This window comes from Carassius gibelio, chromosome B17, assembly GCF_023724105.1.
Source record: "Carassius gibelio isolate Cgi1373 ecotype wild population from Czech Republic chromosome B17, carGib1.2-hapl.c, whole genome shotgun sequence".
In the NCBI taxonomy this organism is placed as follows: domain Eukaryota; kingdom Metazoa; phylum Chordata; class Actinopteri; order Cypriniformes; family Cyprinidae; genus Carassius; species Carassius gibelio.
In genome coordinates, this window is record NC_068412.1 from 16,151,439 (window position 1) to 16,178,256 (window position 26,818).

At 37.9% G+C, this 26,818-nt stretch overlaps 1 protein-coding gene across 2 annotated transcripts; it reads left to right on the forward strand.

Moving 5' to 3' along the window:
* Positions 1-1,552: 1,552 nt before the first annotated feature.
* asap3 (ArfGAP with SH3 domain, ankyrin repeat and PH domain 3) lies at positions 1,553-25,718 on the forward strand. Of its 2 annotated transcripts, none has more exons than XM_052580759.1 (26): positions 1,553-1,994; positions 5,674-5,746; positions 10,190-10,335; positions 11,772-11,846; positions 12,315-12,364; positions 12,531-12,654; positions 13,656-13,741; positions 14,020-14,095; positions 15,279-15,365; positions 15,554-15,663; positions 16,490-16,559; positions 17,119-17,206; positions 17,725-17,773; positions 18,032-18,198; positions 18,644-18,777; positions 19,172-19,263; positions 19,368-19,548; positions 20,218-20,303; positions 20,381-20,496; positions 20,677-20,744; positions 21,151-21,255; positions 21,559-21,763; positions 21,992-22,238; positions 22,371-22,581; positions 24,038-24,166; positions 24,314-25,718. In XM_052580759.1, the coding sequence occupies exons 1-26, from the start codon at positions 1,869-1,871 to the stop codon at positions 24,386-24,388; spliced, it is 2,976 nt and encodes a 991-aa protein (XP_052436719.1). In that variant the 5' UTR covers positions 1,553-1,868; the 3' UTR covers positions 24,389-25,718. The 2 variants fall into 2 exon arrangements, with proteins under 2 accessions (XP_052436719.1, XP_052436718.1); XM_052580758.1 differs by having other exon boundaries at positions 1,584-1,994; positions 21,151-21,270.
* Positions 25,719-26,818: the final 1,100 nt, after the last annotated feature.

Here is a 26,818-nt window from a genome sequence, read left to right on the forward strand (position 1 = left end):
TTTCTCTTCTCTATCACCCACTTTCCTTTTTCTCTTCCTTCAGAGTGACGTCCAAATAGTTTCAACATTTCTGCTCAGATCCTTTCAATAAAGCTGCCACACAAAGAGGGGCCACAGCCAGGGGGAGAAAGAGAGTATTGTTTGGCCACAAAACCACCATTACATCAACAATAACTCATGAAGCCTGTACAGAATATGAAGAGAATACTGTGTGTGAGGGAACGCATTGTGTTTGGGGAGGGGGTGTACTTTGGAGAAATTCAGGTCAACGAACCGAGTTAACTTCATTTATTTCGGTTTAGTCATCTTATGAATAGTCATGTTTAGTTTCTTGCATGTTTGAACCATGTTTGACCCAGAGTTAATTTTACAGTATAAATCATTGTTCATTGTATAATTCATTCCATTTTGCATATGGAGACATAGATACATGTATTTAACTTTTTAAGTTTGACTTTAAGTCTTTAAGGAAAAAATAAGAGAGAAAGCCGGAAACAAATATATGTACATGTAACAAGCCTTATGACTCTTTAAACAGTCTGAAGGTTCTTTTCATGCTTTTATTTCCAACTGTGATGAGAAAATGCTGTCCAAAACTGTCTAATTTATTTATTTAGGCTAATCAAATTATACACCATGAAATACTTGTGCATTCCTAGAGGGATAAAGTCGGATCTGATACCTGTCCAGCACATTGCATCAATGTAACATTATACTGTATTGTTAAAGGATAAGGTAAGGTGTGCAGCTTTTGAAAGGACACAGGAAGAACCGGCATACCTCTATGATATCTGCAGGGGAGGTGGATGAGACAATTCACATTATATGTCTTATAAAAATTCTGTTATTCAGAACACTGGGATATAAGCACAACGCACTAGTTTCCGTTGCACTAGTCTGCCTTTTCAAATATAAAGGCTGCACATGAAAAGGCACCGTATCATTAAACTTTATACTGATAAGCATGTTCATTCATGCACACGTAGTGCATTTAAGGAAATGGATTATCTGCATTGACACTTGAAGAAGGAGAGAAAATGCATGCACAATCCTTTTCAATTGGCTCCACTAAAGGCCCACATGAACAATGCACTGATTTTTCATCTGTCTATAAAACAAATGACAAATAGAAACAAAAGACAAAAATCATAAACAGAAATCATATTAACTTGCTTTATATTTGTTTTCAATTACTTGTTGCTCCCTTTGAACTTGACATTGATTTTATTGATATGTTGTTTTTCTAAACTAATTTAATTTATGGAAGATATTGGGCATATTTTAAGACACACTGACGTTTAAACAAAACCGTCTTCATATTGGCCTACCATATGAATAAGAAAGACAATATCGGCCTATTCAAATGGCTTCAATAGAAGTGTTACAACAATAAAAAAAGTCTCCATGAGTCATTTCAAAAGGCCAAATATTTCACTTTCAAAGAACAAATGGATTCATGTTTCATTCTAAAAGGCAAAAAATGAATCTGAAGTCTTCCATTCTTTCTCCGCGCGCTCTATTCATTTCGTCAGTGAATACAAACATTCCCACGTGATGATGGAATGACTCCCTCCCCTCGCGCACAATCTGGACGCGGCACGCGCTATTGAAAGCTCGCGCGGCACAGAGAAAAGTAGACCAAGTGCGCAGAGACACTTTACCGACTCTTTCACACGGCAGAACACGGAGAAGACAGACACTTTCGCCTTTTGTTGCTACTATGAAACAACTTTTAATTCCCCTGCTTTGGCAATCACACTCACTTGCGGATTTAGAGGACTTTATGCAGATGCACTTTGCTTGATCTTGAGGTGGTTGTTTTCACTATTGCTAGGATTTTAAGTTCCTCGGTTTGTACAGCTGGAAACATGCCGGAGAAAATAAGTATCTCGGATTTCGTTTCTTTGGCGAATGAGGATCTATCGTCCCCGGGAAGCTCTGGATTCCAGTCTAAAATGAGCGACTGTCGCAGCACCGTGGCCGCGCTCGAAGAGGTAAGGGCGCGTGCAAGCACGGTGTTTAAATGTGCACAGGTGGACAATACACCACCTGAGTGAATCCTTCAATCTATGACACAAGAAACATTTTCCTTTCCACTCGTGTCAAGACTTTTTACTATGAGCAGAACAGTATTTTTTTTTAATTCAGTCTAACTTAGTGAAGATTTTGTGGCAGAGTTTATATTTACCTGTTTTATGTGTGCACTTACAGGGTAATAAAATGGTCCATTCTTATAATTCTTAAATTGTTATCAGCCAGGGTGACATTTTGAATCTAATTTATCTGAAAATAAACTAAGAAAAGTTGTCAAGGTTAGTTGAGAATGTCTATAGGTAATGTAAATTACTCCTGTTTGTTACTCAGGGAGGACACCTGTGTGAACAACAGAACTGACCTTTTGCCATCTAGTAAACTGTTTCCAATGAATCTTTTTATTAGCAATAGTGGTTTGAATTGCCCATTGTACACTTTATGGGCTCATGTTATGGTTTAGAGTTAGAGGATGGCACAGGAGTCACAATAAGGAAGAGACATAAACTGTTTTCAAGTAGCCAAGTAAACTTGCTCAGGGCACTTGTATGTCAAGTAATTGTTGTCTTCAGTCTTGAACAGTAAGACTGGAATGACAGTGGCACAAACACAGGATCTCTTCACAGCTGCGTCATTTCATTGAGGAATAGTGTTAATATATTCAATTTCAGAAAAGCAGGACTGATAAAACAAATGTGGGTCTTTAATATATAGGCATTTGTGTGGATTAATTAAATTAATGGAGAATAGAGAAACTCTGCCAGCAAGTGATAACACTGGGCATGTTAGGACAGTGGAAGTCTTTCATTTGTTTCCGCCTATTCATGGGAAAAGGTTTATGGGTTTTCAGGAATTTCAGTGTTCTAGATTTGTGGTTCTCAACCAGAGGGCCGGGGTCCACTAGGGGGCCTCAACAAACATTCAAGTGGGACACAGGATGACCCAAAAGATTAGATTAGACTAGATTAGATTCAACTTTATTGTCATTATGCAGAGTACAAGCACAGAGCAAATGAAGTGTACAGAGCAAATGAAGTATTTAATTGAATATTTTTTATTAATATACAAAAATAAGTAAAATTGAATCTAAATCAAAATGCTAAAAAAAATACTTTCAATACTCACAGTTTCTAGTAATAAAACGGTTTTTAAAAAGCAGCAGAAAATATCATACTGTATAATTATTGTGTGGGAGAAAAGCTGCTCGGACATCCTGGCATGACTCCCATTGTGTTTTACACAATAAAGTAAGTCAAACATATTTGGAATGACATGAGGATGAGTAAACTGTTTATTGTGAATGAAAAAATGGTTAAAAATGCCTTCAAGCAGCATTTGAGCAACACGAGTTATGGAACTGATACGTAGTTTTTGTGGAAATATTCTTTAGAATTAAGACAGAGTTATGAGATGGAAGTAACTTTAGTTTCCTTGAATGAGTCAGAGATGATGGTGTAGTAGTATTTTGATCAGGATTCTAAATATGCTGCTCAGTTCCTGATGTTGCGGATATGCAGTGTATGACCAGATTACTTGTGTAAATATATCAGTTTGTGAGTGTGTTACAGTCTTTCAAAACTTCAAAGCGGAGGGTTAAGCATGTTTGATGCCCTGGGGCAACGGGTGTATATAACAGAGTGTGTTTTCATCAAGGTTAGTGTTTGAAGGCTTGTTTGGGTTTGAGAGGCAAAGTTTATTTTATGTATATATTTGCTGAGACTCTAGCAGATAGCTGGCAGCATGATGAATGTTCTGCAGGAAGAGGCCACGAAAATACAGTAACCCCAGGACAGATGAATTTGCAATGCAAACTTTTAATAATTATTTAATTAAAAAATTATGCTTTGTATGTTATGTTTGTATTTGTATGTGTGTGTGTGTTGTTTGTCATCATACATCACTTCACATCTGATGTAAGCACATACCCACTGCAGTCATGCCTTGAGTCAGCAGGTTTGATTTGACTAATGCATTTATTTCTGTCCATCCTCACTCCCTTTGTGTGTAGTATAGATGACTCCCCCAGCTGCTAACAGGATCACATATCCTAGTGTCGTCAGTTCTCTGAGGCTTTAGTGACCAGTGTTTGAGAGGTTAGGAGGCAACTTTACTTGAAAACTTGGAAATAACTTTTTAATTTTGTGCTACACATGCTAAAGATTATGTATTTATTGTTCCACTGATGCAGACATTTAGAATATTTGTACTAACAGTCATAATGCCATTATCCAGTTAACTTATGTTAGAGATGTAGAGAAAATAATGGTGAAGCTATTATAAAAATAAAAAAAACATCTTCACAATGCAAGCTATCAAAGTAGATATGCTGAAATTAAGTAAGCATTATCTTTTTACATAAATATATTATATCTTTTTATTTAGCAGTATTTATTAGGCACAGAAATACGGATCATGTTTAGAGTTACAGCTTTTAACTTGAACACAAATTTACACAAAATAATGAAAAATATATGGCCGCAAAAATAGTGTTTCACAGGGTCTTCAGTGAGGCATTTCTGTTCAGACAGTAAGCCTACATTAAAGCTAATTATTTTAGTCTTATAAGCTGTTAAAAAATATGTAATAAAAGCCTCTTCTTTGTTTAACATACATCATGTGGGGTTTAAATCCCCCCAAAACCACTCTTTTGAAGTCTTAAATATAATGGCGATAAACCATTTTGAGAGAGCTTTTATCTTGAGACGACCACAAACACACTCAGTAGGGCACTTTAAAGTGTGTTTATTATGTACTTGAAATCCATACCTTCTTTTTTTTCTGGCATTAGGTGTTTTTACATTGGAAATGCCTTTTGATAAAGTGGTTTGTCTTCCATCTGTTTTAACGTTGAAAAAACGTTTGATAATAGATCTCATTTTTAAAAATTGTTAGATTTATGTTGAGGAAATATTCTGATACCGGTGTAAACAAAAGGTCATGTGTGTGCCGGCTCTCTGTCTGTGTGTAAAAACATGAACCTGTCTGGTGTTTAGCGTGTGAGATTCTAAGTTAACCTTGCTGGATCCCATAAGTCCATGAGTCTGGGATGTTGCCCAAAAAGCTACAGACAAAAAAAAAAAGATCCTAAAAAAGTTAGTCTTGACACTGATTTATTAACATTGATCAGACTAAACAATCTCTGGCAGACAGCAGCAGGCATACATCAGTGTGATTTAAGGTCACACACTCGAGGTGGTTTAAAACCCTTCATTGTGATATTCGCATTCAGGTTTCATGTTTTCATTCTTAATCAACACTTTCTGACCAAAGAAGTTAAACAAACTGATGTGATTCAATCCTAATGAACCAAAACAATATTTAAACCACTGATATTTGAACTCAGGTTAGATTCCCACGGAGGTGTGTCTCTTTCTGACTCGTGCACTAATTCTTTACTGTAAATGGTGTCACTAAGACTTGTTGTTGTCTTTCGTAAGGCTTGATTCACCATCATCATGTGACCTGACGTGATAGAAAGACTGCTTGACAACTATTCTGATGTTTGTTCAGTAAAAACAGTCCAGTGTTGCCCCACATGTTTGTGCCAGTGATTACATGAAGTTGAAGAGTGTAGTTGCTGCTGATGCTAGTAATGAATTTCTATTCTAATGTTTTTCTTGTTTCTCTGCTGTCTTCCACCAGTCTCTAGAGCAGGACCAGATGTCTCTACAGAGGATGAAGAAAATTGTAAAAGCCATCCACAACTCTGGACTCAGTGAGTGCAGTCTTATTTTTTTAGAACTTTGTGTTCCTCTTGTTTGCTGAATTATCTAATCTAGTCAGTGCTTCTCAACCTTTTTAACTCCAAGAAGACTATTCATTGTCCACAACAATATGTGAAAGCCCAACACTCCTTGTTTCTATAAATAAAATTGCAGGATTCCAGACTTTTCAGAGATGAATATATTGCAGGGATCTCACCTGTTTGAATGAAGATTATGAAGGATAATGAAGAATGTTTTTACACACAGTTTCTACCAAATTAAATATGTTAGAGCTTGAAATAACTGATGTATATTTGAATTTGAAAGATTTTTTTCACACCTTATTTTAAGGTCCAATTCTCACTATTAACAAACCGTTAATTATGACTTTTGCCTCAGTAAAGTACTAGGGCCCTATAATTCACTTGGCGCAATGCAACGCAAGGTGCAGCACAAGTATGTTTGCTAGTTTCAGTCCGGTGCCGTTCGCGTTTTTCCTGTCCAGTGCTATGTCGTTTAATTAGTAAATACATTTGGTCATGGGCATGCTGGTCTAAAAAAGAGGTGTGTTTAGGTGCATTGCTGGCACAATGCTATTTTAAGGAGCTGAAAATAGACTGCGCCATAGATCAACTCAAACCAAACTCAGACGCGTTCTGTCTTTGCGCTTGCCAATATTCGCCGTGTAAATAGCAAATCCATCATGGCACGAGCGCAACTGGCTCTTAAAGGGAATGCAAGATGAGACTCTGATTGGTTTATTGCACGTTACACCCAAAAAACACCCATTACTCATTAAGAGAATAGGGATGACACGTTTAGACCATGCACCTGAGTGCCAACTGTTTTTAAATAGTTAAAATAGCAAAAGTGGATTTTAGACATGCCTTAAGTGCACCTGCGCCGTGCGCTTTACACTTTGCGTTTAGATCGTTAAAACAGGGCTCCTAATTTTCACACTTTTAAAATGACTCCCCAGTGGGATCACTGGTATTTCAAATAAAAAAGTTTTTGAGCAAACTAAAAAAAACAATGGGACTCGAACCGGCGCCCTTCGTGTAACTAGTCCAACTCTCTAACCATTAGGCCACAGCTGCCCCCTGATAGTGATAGTTAATGTGCCTAGCCTTTTTGACTCGTACATTTCATGTCACATCTTGATGTCACGTGTCTTTATGGGAACTTTACGGGTTGTGTGTGAACGCTCGCACATATTCCGGATAATTACTGGCAGTGTGAAAAAAATCTAGTGACCCAGGAATAATTGCCGGGACACATTACCCATGTATTTTCCGGAATCGCAGCGTGAAAGGGGCTTTAGTATCACTCATTCAAACATCAGACTGTTACATAAGAGTCAGCTTGTGATGCCATAAAGATGCTTAATTAAATTATGGCAGTCATTAAAATGAAAAAGTAAGATTTGTGAAAAAAGTCTTCCAAAAACACATTTCCTAAAAAATTGCATTGAGGTCATTCTTACTTTTGCTTTCTCACTCTCTCTCTCTCTCTCTCACACAAATGAAGGATGACAGAAATTGGGGCCCAGACTTGCGCTGACATCACAACCACTAATCTCTTAAATACAGAGCAGATTGTGTGTTTTCCTGTTTTTTTACACTGAGTCAGAGTGAAGAAAATATCAGTTTTAATGAACCTCAGTTTTCTTAATGACCTTACGCTGTGTTAAACACACACAGTTTCAGTGCCTTATTCTGTTCAGCCTGCACAACGCACGTGGTCACTGGTTACACCTCTGTAAGCAGTTTGGCTGCATGTACGCTGAAACTTTATCACATGATCAAACTACTACTTTTTTTAGTACCATCAGCTTTTACCATACTGAACTGTCAGGGGATATCTGTGTTTACATCTGCTCCTCCTCTCTGAAATGAGAAATTGCCCCACAGACCTGGCCAATACACTATTTATAATGTTATGTTGTGCTTACAGAAGTCCTGACTGGAATGATCATGATTTCTGGGAAACATGTCTCAGTTCTGCCTGCTTCTCATTTCTGAGGGCGCATGCCCCATTTCTCAATTCTGTGAGTCACAGTTCAGTTAAACGCAAAAGAGACCCTGCATTTTATCATCTCCCCCTTCGTCGTCACTAGCTCTCTCTCTCTTTTAACTGAAAACAGATGTCTCATTCCGGTAACACTACTATTGAGGAGCCTCAATTTCCTGCCACTGTGTGTTTGTGGTGGAGCTAAACTTGGTTTAGGATTGAGACCAAACCTGAACCCGATAAAATCACCACTCTTTCTGATTCACCCAATCCTCCTCACTGTGGTGGGTCAAAGTTGTTTGTATGAAGTTGTGAAAGCTGTTTTGTAGCTCATATTAATGATTCAGAGCTAATGCAGTTATCAGTTCTGTGCGGTGTCAAGCAGGTTTATTAGCTTTTAGAGCTTTTACGCTGTTTTTCTGTTTAATCAACCTGGTTAGAAACCAGTGTTTGAGTCCAGAGTCCATGATGATTTTGGGTCAATATATATAGATGCCTTTTTGTTGTTTTGTTAGTGAATTCATAGTTACTTCAGGTATCATTTAAACATATTTTTGGAATTTGCATTGGTGAACTTTATTTATGTTTAATTAATGGAGTCATGAAAATGAATGTTAGTTTTAGTTTGTTTTTGAAAGCTATGTATGTATTTTCATTTGTCAAGCAATAATAACTCCTCTTCAATGAGGGTTGAAAGATTTTTATGAATGAGTTCACTTCAGGTATGATAGGTAACTCTATGAAGGCTATTTAGAGAAAAGAGTGTCTGTCTGTAATCTAACAGTGCCACAGTTCAAAACTGTGGACCATGGACTAAATGTTGCTGAAGACATACAAACACAGATGTGGAAGACGCTTTAAAGTGTTGTTTATATAGGGGTCAGTTTTCTAAAAATCCTTCTTAAAACAGGATCTACTTCAAGGTTCATTTGAGCTTTACCGATAGTCTCTGGAACAGATCAGGGTCTCAAACATGTCAAGAAATGAATTAACAATACAAATTAAAACTGTGTGTCTGAAAGTGCTCACAGATGCCTGTTGAGAAAAAATAAAACTGTTTCCAGATCAGGGAAGGTAGGTCCTTAGAGTGCTTGGCGCCTCCGAGTGAAATGCAGTATTGTTTGAGCTGGACTGACTCACTGGAAAAACACGGTTGATTGAAGTCCACAGAAGAGGAAGTGTCAGCTAGACATTCGATTAACTAACTCCAGAAAAAAAATCCCCTATTTTTGTCTTTCCTTTTTTTTTTTTCATAATGATGCTACATTTGTTTAGCTGTTTGTCATGTCTTGGAAAACGGAACTCAACCCAAAACCAGATAATGCAAGTTTATTTATTAAGGAAGTGATCTTACATTTCCACAATCTTTAGACCCTTATCAATATGCTGACATTAGGATTTCTCCTGTTTGTTTAATGCCCTTTTGACACTACAAAGTAATTTATTGAGGTGAAATGGGATCAGGACACAATGCATGTGATGCACCCAAGTAGGATGTGGTCCTCGATGAAGACTTTTTTTTTTGTTTTCTTTTTTTTTTTCCTGGAACAGTTTCCTGCCTTAACCCAACCCCTAGAATAAGAGGACAATGATTACTTGATTGAAATGTTGTTTATGAAAAGACAGTGAATTTCAATCCAGGAAAATGTGTACATCATGTTAAGCTATAGCACTGTATGCTAATTCCAGGGATGTTCCCTTGGAAAGTCCACTATGTGCTCCCACAAATACTTGTGATCATCATAAGTGGGGACGCTTTGGCTTTGCTTTGGCTTTTATCTAAGTGGACCAGTTTATTTTATAGCTGAGGAGCTGAAAGCTCTTAGATCTGTAGTGCAGTATGATCCTGTTGTGATTTTAGTTTTCTTGCCAGGATCTCACTGTGCTTCAGCTGGTATCATTTTCACTGTATCACAAAATCCAGTTTTCCTCTATTCGTTTGATCATGCGGTGAGGTTTGCAAGGTCACATGGTTTCAGAAGATTGATAAAAGTTATCATGTTTAAAAAATTACAGCTTTACAAAAATTAGTGTTTTAAAGTAATCTAAATATATCTATTTTCTTAATACTCTATTTTTTCCATTCTTGTTCAAGAGTTTGGTGGAAGATTTAATTTTTTTAATAAATTTAATATTCAGCAAGGATGCATTCAATTGCTAAACTTATAGTAAAGACATTTTATAATGTTAGAAATATTTTATTTTCAAATAAATCCTTTTGAATTTTGAAGTATCCAATTCCTGCTGGATAAAATCAAGTCTCACCCTACATTTGTTTTCATTGAATATCCTGTTTCTCATGGAAGTGTGTAACATTACAGGAGAAAAGTGGATTCCAAACACCGTTTTGTGTTGATTTCTAGTTTCTGGTTATCTGCAGAAAGGTCATTGCAGAAAGGTCATGGGATTGTCTTGTTTTTGATTGTGTGATGTTGTGTTTCCAGATCATGTAGAGAGTAAGGAACAGTACACAGAGGTTCTGGAGCATCTGGGGAACAGTCACCTGACGCAGGATAATAACGAGATCTCCACAGGCTTCCTGAACCTGGCTGTGTTCACGCGAGAGATCACTGCACTCTTCAAAAACCTGGTGAGCAGTTAAAAGTCTGTAGTGGAAAAAGTTAAAAGTCAATAGTGGAAATAAGAATTTTTGCTATCTTTAAATTATATATCAACATAACATCTTGTATGTCAACGTATGGCTTTTAAAAAGCACAGACTGGTTTACCCCAAAGTTAGCTTCCAGGTGCAGCATAAAGTTCAGTGAAGCGTAAATGGTAATTACCTGTATAATTCAAGGCCAACATGAATATTTTTCCACCATTGAGAGGAAACTATTCAAGTACTGTCTGCCCTGCCAGTATTATTATTCAAAGAGCACCTTTGGGTGTGTGCCTGTGTGGCTTGTCTTCTTGATATATTTCTGAATAAGAAACAGCAGACTTCCAGCTGTACAAAGTACACATGGGGCTGGGAGAGGTAGTTTTGTGTGTGTGTGTCAGCAGGGGTTCAACAGCTGCAGGCAAGGGCCCCTCAAACCAAAGCACCCAGAACCCTCCCACTGATAGTTTCTATGGTGATGGTAATTTATACCAGACCCAAGAGCATGAGTGGATAGCGTCTGACCACTGAGCTGTCAATCAAACGATCACCAGGGACAGGAACCACAGCTTAAAAAATACAACAGAATCTCTGCTAAGAAAATAAACTCCATTAGATTTAGCGTCCTTGTGTGGGGGCTAAACTTTCCCTCAGAGTAAAGCCCATTTTTCATATTCATGAATACTTATATTTATAACATCCAATGTTATAAATCCATATTCTGCACCATTACCAGCTGACTCCCATGATTACTTGTAATTTACACTCTTGTGTAGCACAATATGCATTTAATGTTTTGTATGAAAGTGTTTACTTGGGTCTGAGTATCTTTTTATTTGTATTTTTTAGTGGTCAAGCAAGGTTTTTTTTTTTTTTTTTTAACCATTCAGTGCCTGTCTCTACACAGCACAGTGGCTGTGGTAATAATATATAATATAAGCAACACACTAATAAAAAACAATGCTGTCATTACATTTAAAACTGACATTTAAAGAGGAAATAAATAAAGGCTGTCCTTTGTTTAAAATGATTCGGTCTGATTCTTCTTTCGTCCTGCTTTGGGTTTTTCCTCACAAATTCTTTCCTAAGTATGATTTATACTTGCTCAGCACTTTTATGCACTTGGCCGAGGAGAAATCCCAAACAGAGTTTTACCTTTTGCAATTTTATAATGCAGATTTATGGTTGCGAGCATTCATACATCCAGACTCGGCTCTGTAGGGAGGATTATGCCTTGCAGGGTAAAAATGTGAGCACTCACTTTTAAAAGTGCGTTAGAGTTTATATTAACATTTGCATTATGATCTGGCTGACTTTCAGAGGTTGTTTAAAGTTTCTTTTTGGTTTGTCTCTGTTATATTATTTCTACATACCTGTTTGTTCTCGAGTGTGAACTTATAAGTGTTCTCTCTGATGGTTCTTTAGGTGCAAAACCTGAACAACATAATTTCTTTCCCTCTGGAGAACGTGCTAAAGACTGAGCTGAGAGACAGCAGGCTGGTAAGTGAGACAGACACCTGTGTCATCACACTAGACTAAAACGTCACATTAAACCTCAACTGAATTAATAATTGAAATCAATTAAAGAGTTGATAAAGCTAAGAAAGTAAAAATGTATTCCTTTAAAGAGTCAACAGTGTGTCATGTTGTTTGTAACAGGATTTGACATCATGTAGCTTGTTTGGGTTATGTTTCAAATGTCAGAAACGCAATAACTGCACCACACCTTTCTTTGAGTTTAACCGGTATGATGAGTTGAGACATATTGCAGGGCTCTGAGATCAAGTTTTGATACACACCTTGATATTATTACTCGCACAATATCAATTGTCCACACTGAGATGTCCTTGGTTATTGCATCACGCTTTAAAGGCAACACAGTTTTTATTTTTTTGTATGTGTGTTTGTGTATATACTGTATATGAACAAAATTCTTTATTCTTATATTGTTGTTGTTTTTTCTCCCAGGAGCTGAAAAAACAGATGGAGAAAAGCTGGAAGGATTATGAGGCTAAAATGTGAGTTTCAGAGTCAAATTTTTCTCCTGGTACACAACTTCCTATAATATTTAATATGAGACCACCACTTGGCTTGTCTAAAAGACAAAAGTCCACCAGCTAAACTAGTGTCTCATTATGGTCTATTCTCTTTTTTTCTACATGAATTTTCACTTCGGCTTTTCAGAGGCAAGCTGGAGAAAGAAAGAAGAGAGAAACAGAAACAGCATGGGATGATTCGGTTGGACTCAACAGACACAGCGGAGGACATGGAGAGAGAAAGAAGGAACTTCCAGCTGCAGATGTGTGAGGTATAAGAGGCCGTATGAGGGCGGTCGGTTAACAGACTGTGAAACGTGTGCAAAATGAACCTGACCAAGACCACATTGTGTGAGCGTCTCAATGAGAATAAGTGCAGTTAGTGCAGCTGTATGTGTGTGTCTTAGCAAGTCATTCCCGGGTTACCTCAGATTGTTAACCTCTCTGCAGTATTAAGCATATTCTTTGTAAATTCAATAAGTGTGTGGCATTGTGAGAAGTCACTTAAAACCAAAAGGCTTTGGGGTGATTTTGAGAGAGGCACACTTGTTTGAGGCCACATTGTGTTCATGTGTGGTTATTGATGACCTCACTCCACATGTCTGTGGCGATATGTCCAAGTTCCATATACAGTGTGCGTGACTATTAGCAAGACTAGGGGAAATTTGGGCTATGCTGCTTGAACCCTGCTGAGGTAATAGAAAGAATAAGGAAAGAAGGAGTGAAGTGGAGGAATAATGAAAGAGAGGGGGATTTTCATGTCCTACAGTGCTCCTTTTCCCAACCACAGAGCTCCAGATGTCTCCACTTTTCTCTCTTTTATAGTGGAGACGTGTGTTATTTCTTCCAAACCTGACTGACCATGTGACCATCATTAACTTTGGAAAGTTCCTGTATCCATATATGCATAGAGTACATTTTCATTTATTTTAACAGATTGCTTGGATACAGAATGTGCAGATGTTTAAGTAGCATTTGATCCCCAGTGGCTCCTTTCACCTTTTTTAATCTACATAAAGTCGTTTACTCATGCTTATGTATGCCAATTTTTCGAAAACTATATAATTTAGTTTCACCAGATAATTAAGTCTTTTTTTTCGTTCATAAAGCTTGATTACACTGGGATAAAAGCTAAATAATCGGAGTCTGTTTGAATCATACACTACACAATTTTGGGATACAACAGTGGGATTGACCTTTGACTGTTGATCTTTGACGAATGACTAAACTTTTTTCTCTCTCTCTCTCTCTCTCTCTCTCTTTGGTTTGGTAGTATTTACTGAAGATTCAGGAGCTGAAAGTTCGTCAAGGACCAGATCTATTGCAGAGCCTGATTAAGTACTTTCAAGCCCAACTTAAGTAAGTCTAAACCAAATTAAGATCCTCTAGTTGTTTTTAGTACAAAACTATGCTTTTCACATTAGCCTACACTTAAGTCTGGGTTAAGACCCCTTTAAGACTGGGTTCAGCATATGAATCACAAAAGATTCAGAATAAAGTAAGGTGAAGATTTAATCCTGCTAATAATTAAACAACTGTGTCTATATCGATTGAATCTCTGTGGATTTGTGGGTGTGTGTATAGATGTCACTGACATTTGAGATGGCTAAACACTGTGATTTTCTCCTTTTTTTCAGTTTTTTCCAGGATGGACTGAAGGCTGCAGAGCATCTGGGTCCATTTGTGGAGAAGTTAGCAGCCTCTGTACATACGGTAATCAATTTGTCAATCCCAGTATTTTTATAGACATAATTACATACATATTCTAGTCTCCACACTTGACAAGGTGTGTTACATAAATAAAAATGTATTTTAATATAGTCATAAATTTCATACAGTTTTGCTGTGGATTGTAAAAGGCAACTCTAACTGGATGGTTTGTTTTCTTAGATTTAATAGAGAGATGATAAGCAGACATAATTGCTTATCTTGTTGTTGTTTTTTGTCTCGCTTCTCATGTTAGTCATGAACTGGCGTAGTGTTAATATGATAAAGTAAGACTCTTCAAATTCCATTCGAGGAAGATTTATCATTTAACACTTTATCATTGATTTTACTTGTCTGGTCTGGCTGATACAGTTAGTTTGAAATACTCTGTTACATACCATACATTTCTTTCTACTGAATATCATGTAAATCTTTTTTGCACGCACATTAGCTTTGTTGAAAAGTCTTATCTTTTGAGGGGAAAGCAATCCCAAAATGAATTTCAACAAAATTATTGAAAGAATAAAATACTCAAGATGAAGCATGAGTACTGGAAAATATGAATAAAACTGTTTAAAATGTTACATATGTGTTCTAGGAGATTTGAGTGAATGTCACACAATAATAATAATAATGGTGTCCATGAAATGATTGTTCTTGTATTAAAGTTTGTCATTTAGTTGATACTATGAGGAGAAGGCAGGATAGGGCATGTGGAATTGGTGTTCAGTTGACCGTGTTTTATAACACAACTGGTTTGGGTAATGTTTCCAAAGTGACATTTCTCCTGTTTCAGCTTGCTCTCTTTCGATCATAACGCATCAGCATTTGGCACATTAAAGCAAATTAAACTAAAAAATGAAACAACCACAATCTAGCTTTCCAAAAGGAATAATTTCCTTTTTAAAAAGGACTATGGAAACTGGTTGAAGAAATTGCTGGAATTTTGTACTGGGGGCCAAAGCCGTAATATAAACAGGCTTTGAGTACTGCAGTTTTTCTGGCTGTGTTGGTTTGGTCCTGGGCTTGATTATGAAATGGAGGGATGTGTTCCAGTTTAAGCCTGTAAACGGCTAAGTAATCAAATGTATTTTTGTTTATGTGTGAAACTTATGTTAACTATTCACAAGACCAGTCACATTGTGTTGCACAAAAACAAGCCCCATCACTTTACTGTGATTGATCACAGGTTCGTCATGAGCAGGATGAAGAAGTAAAGCAGCTATCTCAATTGCGTGACTCACTCAGAACACAACTACAGGTTGATGGCAAAGAGGTAATTTCCAAAATAAACAACTCCAGGAATACACATCATCTAGCTCAAAGTAATGCATTTTCTTTATAAAATGGACTAAAAAAGAGATAATCAAATTAATTAAAGACTATATTTCAGCAAGTTTAGTGATGAAGATGAAGATGATGATGACCATAATAATAATAATACATTTGGTTCTGTCTTCACAGGATTTTTTAAACCGGAAGAACTCTGGCCATGGATATAGCATCCACCAACCACAAGGCAATAAGAAATATGGCACAGAGAAATCTGGATTCCTTCTTAAGAAGAGCGATGGGTGAGTTAAACATTACTGTCTACTTCCCCAAGTTGAGAAGGTCACCAGTCCCCCCAAAACAACAACAGACTGTTTATTTATTATTACCTGGGCTTAATTCAAGTTTTCCAGACATGATGCAGTATTGAGCTCCTGTTTGCTTTCAGTCACACGGGGTGAGTGTGTGTTTCTCAGGAAACACTCTCCACACTGCTCTCAGTGTTTGTAATGATATATATGCCCCTCTTCTTAAATTGGAAGCAGAATAAATTAAGTGAGTTATAATAACCTGAGGGTCGTAAACCACAGATAGTTAGCAGCATAAAGCATCAGTCTGAGCTTTGTGACTTCAGGCTCAGAGCTGAGAGTGTGTGTGTGTGTCTGTCACAGAGTTCCTTTCACACAGATGTTTTCTATTAAATGTGATTTAGTCTGTTACTGCACTAGAGTCTTGAAAATCTTAAAAATCTCTAAAGCCAACCTACAGCTCATTAAACACACACATGCCCATATAGACACCGGTTTTTGGATCAGAATAAACATGTGTCAGTGCCTTTTTTGTTGTCAGTAAATTACTGATTGTAACTTCACTAGAGACCTACTGAATCAGTACAGTTAACTATTGGCTACCAGTTATTTCTCCTTATCAAATCAACTACCGTATATAAATCTTGATGACAAGGACCCCTGAACATGATCTTTTTTTATCCCTGTGAAAAAATAATAGTTAGAACATCATCTTTTTCTTTTGTTTTGCATTAACCCTGTAGTATGGAGGTATTATGCTAATACTGCTGAATGCTGAATGTGGATTGTTAGGGTTTTTCCATGATCTTTGTTTTTTTAGGATCAGAAAGGTTTGGCAGAAGAGGAAGTGTGGTGTAAAATATGGCTGTCTTACCATTTCACACAGCACGGTGAGATTTGAGAAAGACAAACACCTTCCAGTTACACATACTTCAACTTTTTGTTTACAAACCTTCTGTATAAAATCCTATGGCTGAGTCACTATGCTGTAATCAGTACTCTTGCTTGTGTGATTGTTTAATTAACACAAATCGCAAACTGACATTGGTAATTATACACAAAGATTGTTTCCTGTTCTAGTCTCTAGAGTGAGTACTTGAGCTTCAGAGGCCTCCAATCAAATTTTCCCATGCTGTATGAGAATAAAAAAGACTCATCGCTCATGTATTAGCGTTTTCTTTTAAAAACCACAGACTAAAGGCCAAAACACAACACAAATGTTTAATCTGGAATCATCCACTTTCACTGCTTTTGCTTGCACGTCCGCGTCCACCAGCTGCAGTGTTTTAGCAACCATTAACTTTATGTAAGCTTTTACTCACATTTTTAGCATTAATCCTGCACACAGCATAAATGCAAGTGAGATTTGTTTGCGTTTGATTTAGTGAGTGACCACATATGTGATGAGAATGCACTTTAAGCATGTTATGACTCTTCTCTATCTCTCAGATCAACAGACCACCCGCAAAGCTCAACCTCCTGACGTGTCAGGTGCGGCCCAACCCTGAGGAAAAGAGAACGTTTGACTTAGTTACACGTATGTTGACCTCTGACCCTTTTTCATCTCTGCTGTGGTATGAAGAAAAGGAATGGGAAACTAGCATGCTAATGATTGAATAGTGTGTGGTACACACTGTATACTGCCTACTAATATTTAGAAATAAGTGAAACTGAAGGCAATGTACGTTATAAGTAGTAGTATGCTACACTGCTGTCACACAATTTTATATAAAGACTTTATAATTCAGTGCTGCTGGTTTAACTGACTGTGATTCATTAAGTGAAATCTGATGTGAAATACAGTATGTGAACCAGGTGAGCTGTTTTATGCATGTAGGTGTTCAGAAGTATGTGCATACGGTTGGGAGGAATAAGTATGTAGGTGAACCTGGATCATGAAATACAGATAACTTGAGTGGCTAGTCCTGACCTGTTCTATTTGTTGTTGTTGATTTCCTGTATGTTAGGATGTTTTTTCCATGTTTCCTTTGCATAGAGGCCCACCAAACGCACACTGCTTATCTCTTTTATCTCTTTCTTTCTCTGTGCTTGCAGACAATCGCACATACCATTTCCAGGCTGAGGACGAGCAAGAATGCATGATGTAAGTGCAGAAATTTGTATGCTCACACACACCCGTATACATAGAAATCTTTATCATATACTGCAAAGCCGCGTGTACAGACATGATGGAGAGAGCAGGTTCATCACCTGCTTCTAGAGTGGAGAGAGAATAAAAAGGAAAGAGTAAGATAAAGAAGGCATTGAAATGTTAAAGATGCAACGGATGTATTTGAAAGGTCACCTATTGATATGAACGCACGTCTTTGTTTTTGTAATCCTTTCATTTGTCTTCTTGCAGATGGGTTTCTGTCCTGCAGAACAGTAAGGAGGAGGCCTTGAACACGGCTCTCGGAGGAGATCAGCTTCAGTTTCAGGACAGTGGTCTGCAGGAGCTTGTCCGAGCTGTGATCTCAGGCCTGAGAAACCTGCCAGGCAATGAGGCCTGCTGTGACTGTGGAGCTCCAGGTCTGGAAAAGAGGATCCTAATGCATTTAAATACTGTTAGAGGCCGTTCATACAGAAGGCGTTCTTGCATTCCATGCATTTCCTTTTTATTTTAATGAAAATGTGCTAAATGGACATGTTAGACTACTCTCTTTTTATTTTTAAATGCAAAAATGCATTCTGAGTGAATGGCCTCAAAAACAGAACTCCTATGTGCTATGTTATTCTAAATCAAATTAAAATGTTTATTAGAGAGAGACATTTTAATTAAAGCCTTAAATAGTTTTGAATGTGAATTTCTTACAACTATTTGGGTCAGTTAAATATTTAAGCAATGAATAACATTGTCTTATCCCAAGACTTATTGTATTATCTTTATGAGCTTCTAAAAAACACTTTATTGGTCAGTGGAAGGTGTTAAAGAGTGGCAAAGAAATGTTTGAATGATGTGTGTCGTGCTCTTTAGAACCCACCTGGCTCTCCACAAACCTGGGTATTCTCACCTGTATCGAGTGTTCAGGAATCCATCGTGAGCTTGGAGTACATCAGTCACGAATTCAGTCTCTCACTCTTGACGTGCTGAGCACTTCTGAGCTCCTGGTAAACACACACACACACACACAGACGTGTGATGTCATAAAATGTGAAAAGATAATTCAGCTCCATTCATTATATAGTCCATTACCTTCTGCACATTTACTGTTGTTTTTTTGTGTGTGGTACGTATCACATTTATCTTGAACTCTTTACCCATAATCCTCTGGGACTGAGTCAGCATTTACTCACATGTGTCTCTCTCACATCTGTACATGTTTATATGAACTTTTTACCTCTGACAGTAAAGCAGTGCAAATGCTCCTGCACACATGAGTGTTATTTATTAGTTCGTTACTTGTCAGTTAGATTACAGATAAATTACCTAACGTAAAGCTGGATCCACATGTTCAGGGTTTTACTGCAAACATCTGTTTATCAGTTGTGTTTTTGTTCACAGTTGGCAGTGAGCATAGGAAATGCCAAGTTTAATGACATCATGGAAATGAACTTGCTCAGTGATGCAGTCAAGCCCCTTCCAAAAAGTGACATGTGAGTCCTATTGTTCAGTCTTTTTTTTTTTTTTTTTTTTTTTTTTTTTTTTGCTTTTAGCTCAGACTTTTTACCTCATTTTGGATTTTATTTGCACATCTCAGGACAGCGAGGAAGGAGTACATTGTAGCAAAATATGCAGAGCGGCGCTACGTCCTCCCAAAAGAACACTCTGAAGCCTGTTACGTGTTTGACACTGTGAAGAGCAAAGATCTCACGTCACTTCTACAGCTCTATGCAGAGGGAGAGGACCTGTCTAAACCAGTGTCCACACCTGAAGGACAAGTGAGATCCTCAGTCCAAGCATATACACAAACACCACAATGATGAGAACAAAACATCAAGGCTTATAAAGTTGCCGTCTCTCATGCTTTAGAAATTTCTTGAGATGTTTAGAGCTTTCAAAGGGATCAATGCATCATATGAGACTTCCTGTGGTTTAGTCAAATAGATGTTTAATTTTTCTTGATCATTTTGAACTGTATAAGCAAAAATAGGACATCTATTTGGTTACACGGCATTAATCACACATCATTCACACTCTCTCTGTAATTCTGTATTTCCTCTCTTTTTTCCATCTCTAATCAGATTTCCCCTCTCTTCAGCCCACTCAGGAAGTGAACACAAGCTGTGTGTAATGACTGCTGTACTTGTGTATGAGTTTTTTTTGTGTGTATGTGTGTGTTATTTGGTCGTAGTTCTCTGAAATATAGACTTGAATGAATCAGTGACTGAATCACCAACATTTTCATTTTAACACACACACATGTATACTCACAAGTAGAGAATTGTAGTATGCCAACTCACAGACTAATTCATTAATCTTCTCCGTCACTCTTCATCCAGTCTGCTGTGATTTATTGGACTGGTGAATAACAGTACGTTTGTTTCACAGAGGCAGTGGCTGGTTGGCAGCAGCCAGTAGCTTAACTTGTTCTCTTCTGTGTCTAACAGGACCTGAAGGAGACCGGTCTTCACTTAGCTGTGCGCATGTCTGATAAGACCTCTCTGGCTCTGGTGGATTTTCTAGCTCAGAACTGGTGAGAGAATCTGCTGTTGTCATGGATCTGTCAGTAGGATGTCCATCAGCTGACCACTTTGTGTGTGTGTTTCTCAGTGGCTGCCTGGAGAAGAAGACAGCAGAAGGAAACACAGCGCTTCATTACTGTGCATTATACAACAAATCAGAGTGCTTGAAACTTCTGCTCAAAGCAAAGGCTGTTTTACACACAGGTATACAGTATTTACAAGCATGCAAATTCAACTCAAAATGAATATGGATATGGATAGGTGTATGGATGTATAGACAGACTATGACTATGACAGACTTGAGTTCAACATAGATAGATAGAATCACAGATAAATGGATCTGTCCTCAGTTTTGACCCTTCCATTGTTCTGATTGTCCCGTAGTGAACTCAGCGGGTGAGACGGCTCTAGACATTGCCAAGAGACTGCAGCACATGCAGTGTGCCGAACTGGTGAGTATCGCATAATACACAAAGCTTTTATTGACTTTGTGCGTATGTGAGCACATGTTTGTAGAGATATTATTCCTAGGTTGACTAGGTTGAACTTTATCCTGTTTAATATCCTGAAGTCTCATATGACAGTGTTTTCATAAGGAGCTTCCCTGGTCCTTCCTCTGCATATAATAATATCATATAAAGCAAACCTAGTAGATGTTATAAATACAAATGTCTCCAAATAAACAATGAGAGATCATCAAACTATTGGCCCTTTACAATATGAAGACAACAAACAAATAAATAAAAAATAGAGCTGGATTTGAATCTCTTATCTAAACGTGTGATATGTCAGTCTGGTCAAAAGTGAGTCAGTGAATTGGCTGTGGATTTCTTATATTTTGTTTGTGTGCATGTATAGCTGGAATTGGCCCACAGTGGGAAGTTCAACTCTCAGATCCATGTTGAATACACATGGGAGATGCCACAGGACATGTATGACAGTGAAGATGATCTGGACGAAAGGGTCTGTAGACCACTGGTGAAATTGTTTCTCTGTTTTGCATTTTTCTGATTATATAATAATATAATCATTTGTTTTATGCCATAATATTTCTTTGCTTTAGATTTTATAGAATCACAATGATAAATCAGTGCACAGGTTCAGTAATATGAAATAGTTTCTTTTACACAAACACACAAACACATATATATACATATATATATATATGGGTATTGTGAATATATGATTTTACAAATCTATGGGTGCTCATAAATAAGTGTTTTGACTCAAAATGTGAAATATGATGTTCGATAACTATTTGTTTAGGTAAGTTCCCATCCTAAGGGCTCACGGTCTCCGCTTCCCCCTGCTGGCAGCAATGGGCACTGCTCGGCTGCATGGAATTTAAATAAAGGCAGTCCGGCCAGGACCTATGAGAATATTGACTTCCTATATGGAAATCCACCCAACAACAGCGCCCCCACTAATGGCTCCATGCCTCCTCCCCTGCCAGCTAAAGCAATACAAAGAGGTGAGTTACTCTTTGTTAGATTTTAATTGACTTGTCTGTAATTTTGTATACCCCAAAAAACCTTGTGCAGGTTTGACCTGATGAACAAAAGCTAAGGAATAATCTGACATTTAGATGTTCTCTAAGAAGCTGAATAGAGCTCCTTTGCATATGTGAATTGTGTAGAAACCCTGCAGGTTTCTTCCAGACAAACCACAGCAAGGTCAAAGATAATTTGTGTCCCTGCAGGCCGTTCAGATCCTCAGATCTCGGGTTCCATTCCAGAGACTCATGCCCCCTACCGCCAGAGTTCCCACCCCACCAGCTGCTTTCAGAGAATCAGTACTTCTTCCCCCGGCCCAACACCTTCACGCTCTCATAGCACTGGAGCATCAAAGGGACATAGACAGACGGTGTCCTGGGAGGGACAACCTTTCTCTGGGGCCGAGGGCAAAAATCACTCCACCTCACCACAGAGTCAGAGAGGGCCCGTCAGGTTAGTCACTGTGGTCCTACTCTGCATGTATCAGTATTACTGTTGTTAACAATAGTAATAGTAAAATCTGAATTTTTGAATGCGTGTTGGTATTGTGAGTTTTTGACGTAAAAATATTCCTCATGTCTGCAGTTCAGAGAAGACGACCTCATATCGCCGCACGAGCAGCAGCAGTCAAGGCAAGAGTTCGACCCCGTCTCCAGGGTGTGCAGGCAGTCAGGAGGAGCTCTACTGCAGTCCAGTGGGCGGGGCTCCCAGTCCTGCACCTACCCCAGCGAATGCTAACAACAGTGCAACAGTCCCAGTCATACTGCCGCCACCTCGCTCACGCAAAAATGCCATGGTAACATGCCATACTACAATCTTTGTTTTGAGACATGTTTTTTCAAAAGTATTCCTGAAGATTACATATGTTTACTTATATATATTTTTTTTGCCGTTTGTTTTTGCTTTATTTGTGAACACGAATTTAAGGGCTGGAATACACTACACAACTTCACAACAATTTTTCTCCAATTTGCAGTCCGGAGAAGTTGACATTTGTGATCAAAACTCATAGCCAGTCTGCAGATTTTGGACAGTCAGATTTGATTGATTTCACAGAAGATATACGCATAGTGTGTGATTTAGACTCTGATTCCATCCAGTCTTCGAATATCAAGCATATTTTATTTTTAATTTGAGCTGATTTTAGAATGCATGTTGTTTTCATTTGTCATGAGTCTACCAGCAATGGGGCTCATTTCTGCATGAGTCTGTTGTGTTTAGAACCATTTAAAGCTGCGGTAGGGAACTTTTGACGCTCTAGCGGTTTATAAACAGAACTGCTTGCGTTTTGCGGAAGAACATCGTAGCCGGAACTACTTCTCTCTGTTTATGTCTATGAAGAATCACAAAGGTACCGGGTTACTCCGCCGCGGTATCCCCGAAGCAATCTAAAATAGTCAGAATATAAACACTTATTATAGGTGCACCCCAGTGATTCAGGACAGGCTAAAAACACAGTTTGGAAAATGGATTCATGGTGTACTCGCTTTTGGTTATTTAACACTGATTGGTTATTTTTTACCGGGAGCGGATGACTTTCTGCAAATGGCAATAGGACCACTGGGATGAGCCAGAGGAGCTTGATTTTTTTTCACAGATTATCTGTCTCATATTCTACTGTCAGGACATAATGACAGGTTTAATAAATATGTAAAAAAAATATTTTTTTACAAAAGTTCCCTACAGCACCTTTAAAATCCTCAGTCTTTTAGTGTTTGATGCCCAGTTTTTTTTTCATGTGTAAGATGCCTGGTGCATAGCCAATTATATGATACATTAAAGATAAATATGAAGTAGCTACTGATGCAAAGAGATACAATTCACCCTTATTACGATGAAGTGTGAACTGATTTGGATTCCGTAGAATACGATGCAATAGGGAAAAAAATATGCTATGCAATTCAGTATGGTATAAATAGCTTGTTTTTATTTCCTTGGTACAGACTGACTTCTTAATCTACCTTCTATGTGACTCTCAAGACATGCCTCAGTCTCAGTTTAATGAGAAGAAATCAATCTACATATAAAACATTGTTCACTTTCCAAATAAAATTATAGCGCATCTACTAATAATTATATATAAATAAATAAATAAATGTACCAATGCAAAAATTATGCATTGTGATACAAATACTGATGCCAATCTGTGAATCTTGCCATCCCTAATGCCAGTTTTAAAACCAGATTTTAGGAATCATGCAGTGCATTCTAGCCTTAAATTCTTAAGTGTTTATTTTTTGTTTATGTCTCAGATCTCATTAAGGGAGAGACCCAAAAAGGTCCGAGCGTTAGTTGACTGCAGAGCGGTTGGTGCCAATCAGCTAGCTTTCTTTAAGAATGAGATCATTATTGTGACAGCAACTGATGACCCACACTGGTGGGTAAGTATAGTAACTCTCTCACACTGACACACACATATCCTGTGTTTCCCAAGCGTGCTTTTAACAAGCTGTGGAGTGTCTTTGAATAAATTTCCTGTAAACAGCTCAAACTGAAGACTTAAACATATTGCGCTCTTTCTCTCCCAGGTGGGCCACATAGAGGGAGAACCATCAAGAAGTGGCTCTTTTCCAGTTAACTATGTACATAAACTAGGAGAATGAGAAGAACCTCCATGAACACTCACATTCCACCACATGGAGCTAGTCTAGACTGTTGCTTTTATCTTCAGAGCCGCTAGACCTAGAAGCTGTGGAGGCCTGAAATGCGCAAGGAAGATGAAAGACTGGAGACCAGACTCTTCCACAGCATTAGTGTGGATGCTGTAAGGTGATCCACTGATTAATTTCAGCACTGCTTATAATGTATCTCAGCTGTTTTACCGGACTGAAGGTTTGGCAGGTACATCATGAATGACTGGACTTGGAACAGGCAGAAAATAGATGGAAAACTGACCAGCTTTTGAAACTTCCTGGCTTCTTTGTCTAAACAAACAACATTACTTGTTCTTATTGATATTGGCTTGAGGCACTTGGAGAAACACTTGGAGTTTGAGGTCTCTTAAGGAGATTGTCTGGGCTCATTTACTGAAACTCATCCTGTACTGGGTTCAGTTGCTCAGTGCTTTCTAGATTATTTTAATGACATGCCATTAGTTCTGGCTAGACACCAGGTCCCCCAGACAGAGTTAAAGGATGATGTATTTGGTTTCATCTGTCTCCTCTGCACCGACGTCTCCTATTGCTGCCGATTCCCGGATATCCAGGCCTGCACTGGGAGATAAAGCATTCAGAATGAATCCTCAGAAGAAACAACAGGATGTTATATGAATGCTCAATAACAAAATGTTTTGATTGCAGAATTTCCCAGAAAGTTTACAATTCAGTATTTCAAGCCATAGCTATTGTCATTTTACTTACAGTACAGACACTATTAGGCCTTAGAGAGCACAATAAAAATGCTAAGTCACTGCCACAGATAATTTTCACAGTTTAAGTTTTTTTGGTAGCCTAACATATTACATATCTTTGCTTCTAAAATCCTGTAGTAAAACATCTCTTTTCAAGTGTTCAAAATGTTTTAAAATCTGTTAGATTTGTATATGAAAACAAGTTCTTTCTGCATTTGCCACCATCACTGAGTTTCTTTTCTGTGTCTGTATTGTTATCAGTCAGCATTAGAAATGTTTGATAAACTGAAAGCACATAACAGATGTTTTCCTTTCTGCCATTTCATTGACTTCTGTGAAGAATTTTCAGGCAGAGAAGATTGTAGTATGCATGTTGGCAGCAGAGGTCCAAACGGTTCAGCTGACTTTGTGTTTTAGGAAAGCAAAAGGTAATGCTGCGTGTAAATGATGCTTGTGAATATTAACTGTTTCGCATCGCTGCAACTTCTTATAATTGAGAAATGTCTAGTTTGTTCAGAACATGATTTTTTTTTTCTCCAAGATATTACTTAGCATCTTAACTGCAATTAAATATTTGCAAACTATCACGTGTTTTCTCTGAGATAAACATACAGTAGATTGCAAAACATTTTATCTGTCTGTTGACTGTGATCATAGTCTAGCCAACGCCATTCAAGTGCTTTAGCATTACAGTATTATTTTAAAAATATTGTTTGGAAAAAAAAATATATATATATATGTGTGTGTGTGTGTGTGTGTGTGTGTATACAGTACAGACCAAAAGTTTGGACACACCTTCTCATTCAAAGAGTTTTCTTTATTTTCGTGACTATGAAAATTGTAGATTCACAATGAAGGCATCAAAACTATGAATAAACACATGTGGAATTATATACATAACAAAAAATGTGAAACTGAAAATATGTAGTATTCTAGGTTCTTCAAAGTAGCCATCTTTTGCTTTGATTACTGCTTTGCACACTCTTGGCATTCTCTTGATGAGCTTCAAGAGGTAGTAACCTGAAATGGTCTTCCAACAGTCTTGAAGGAGTTCCCTGAGAGATGCTTAGCACTTGTTGGCCCTTTTGTCTTCTGTCTGCGGTCCAGCTCACCCCAAAACCCTCTAGATTGGGTTCAGGTCCGGTGACTGTGGAGGCCAGGTCATCTGGCGCAGCACCCCATCACTCTCCTTCTTGGTCAAATAGCCCTTGATGCCTTCAGTGTGACTCTACAATTTTCAATTTCATAGTCATGAAAATAAAGAAAACTCTTTGAATGAGAAGGTGTGTCCAAACTTTTGGTCTGTACTGTATATATATAAACCCTCTGTAATCGTCAAACACTCTACGTTTCCCACCCCACAAATCCTGGATTAAAAATGGATCTTTTTGCAGAAGGATTATGCACACACATGATACATGTGTGTTTAAATCCATTTTAGTACCTTTTTTCTTGACAGCTGTACATCCAGGATGGGTCTAATGGACGGTTGCCAGCACTCAACTTAAATTGATCAGATTAAAAATCGCTAGCTCTTAGCCTCTGACTGAGCTGTTGCATAATTGACAGGTGTTATGTCACTGCTGAGGCGGTCAGTGCAGTGCAGGAAGTTACAGGTCAGTCTGAAACAGATGTTCACTGTGATGGTCTGCAAATGAGAACCACTGGATTGCAACATGATGCA

Excerpts from the sequence above, each read along its gene's own strand:
- asap3 (XM_052580758.1), top strand. The coding sequence starts at position 1,869 with ATGCCGGAGAAAATAAGTATCTCGGATTTCGTTTCTTTGGCGAATGAG. Across the intron at positions 1,995-5,673 it reads CCGTGGCCGCGCTCGAAGAG|TCTCTAGAGCAGGACCAGAT; the intron begins GTAAGGGCGCGT and ends GTCTTCCACCAG. Across the intron at positions 11,847-12,314 it reads AGCTGAGAGACAGCAGGCTG|GAGCTGAAAAAACAGATGGA; the intron begins GTAAGTGAGACA and ends TTTTTCTCCCAG.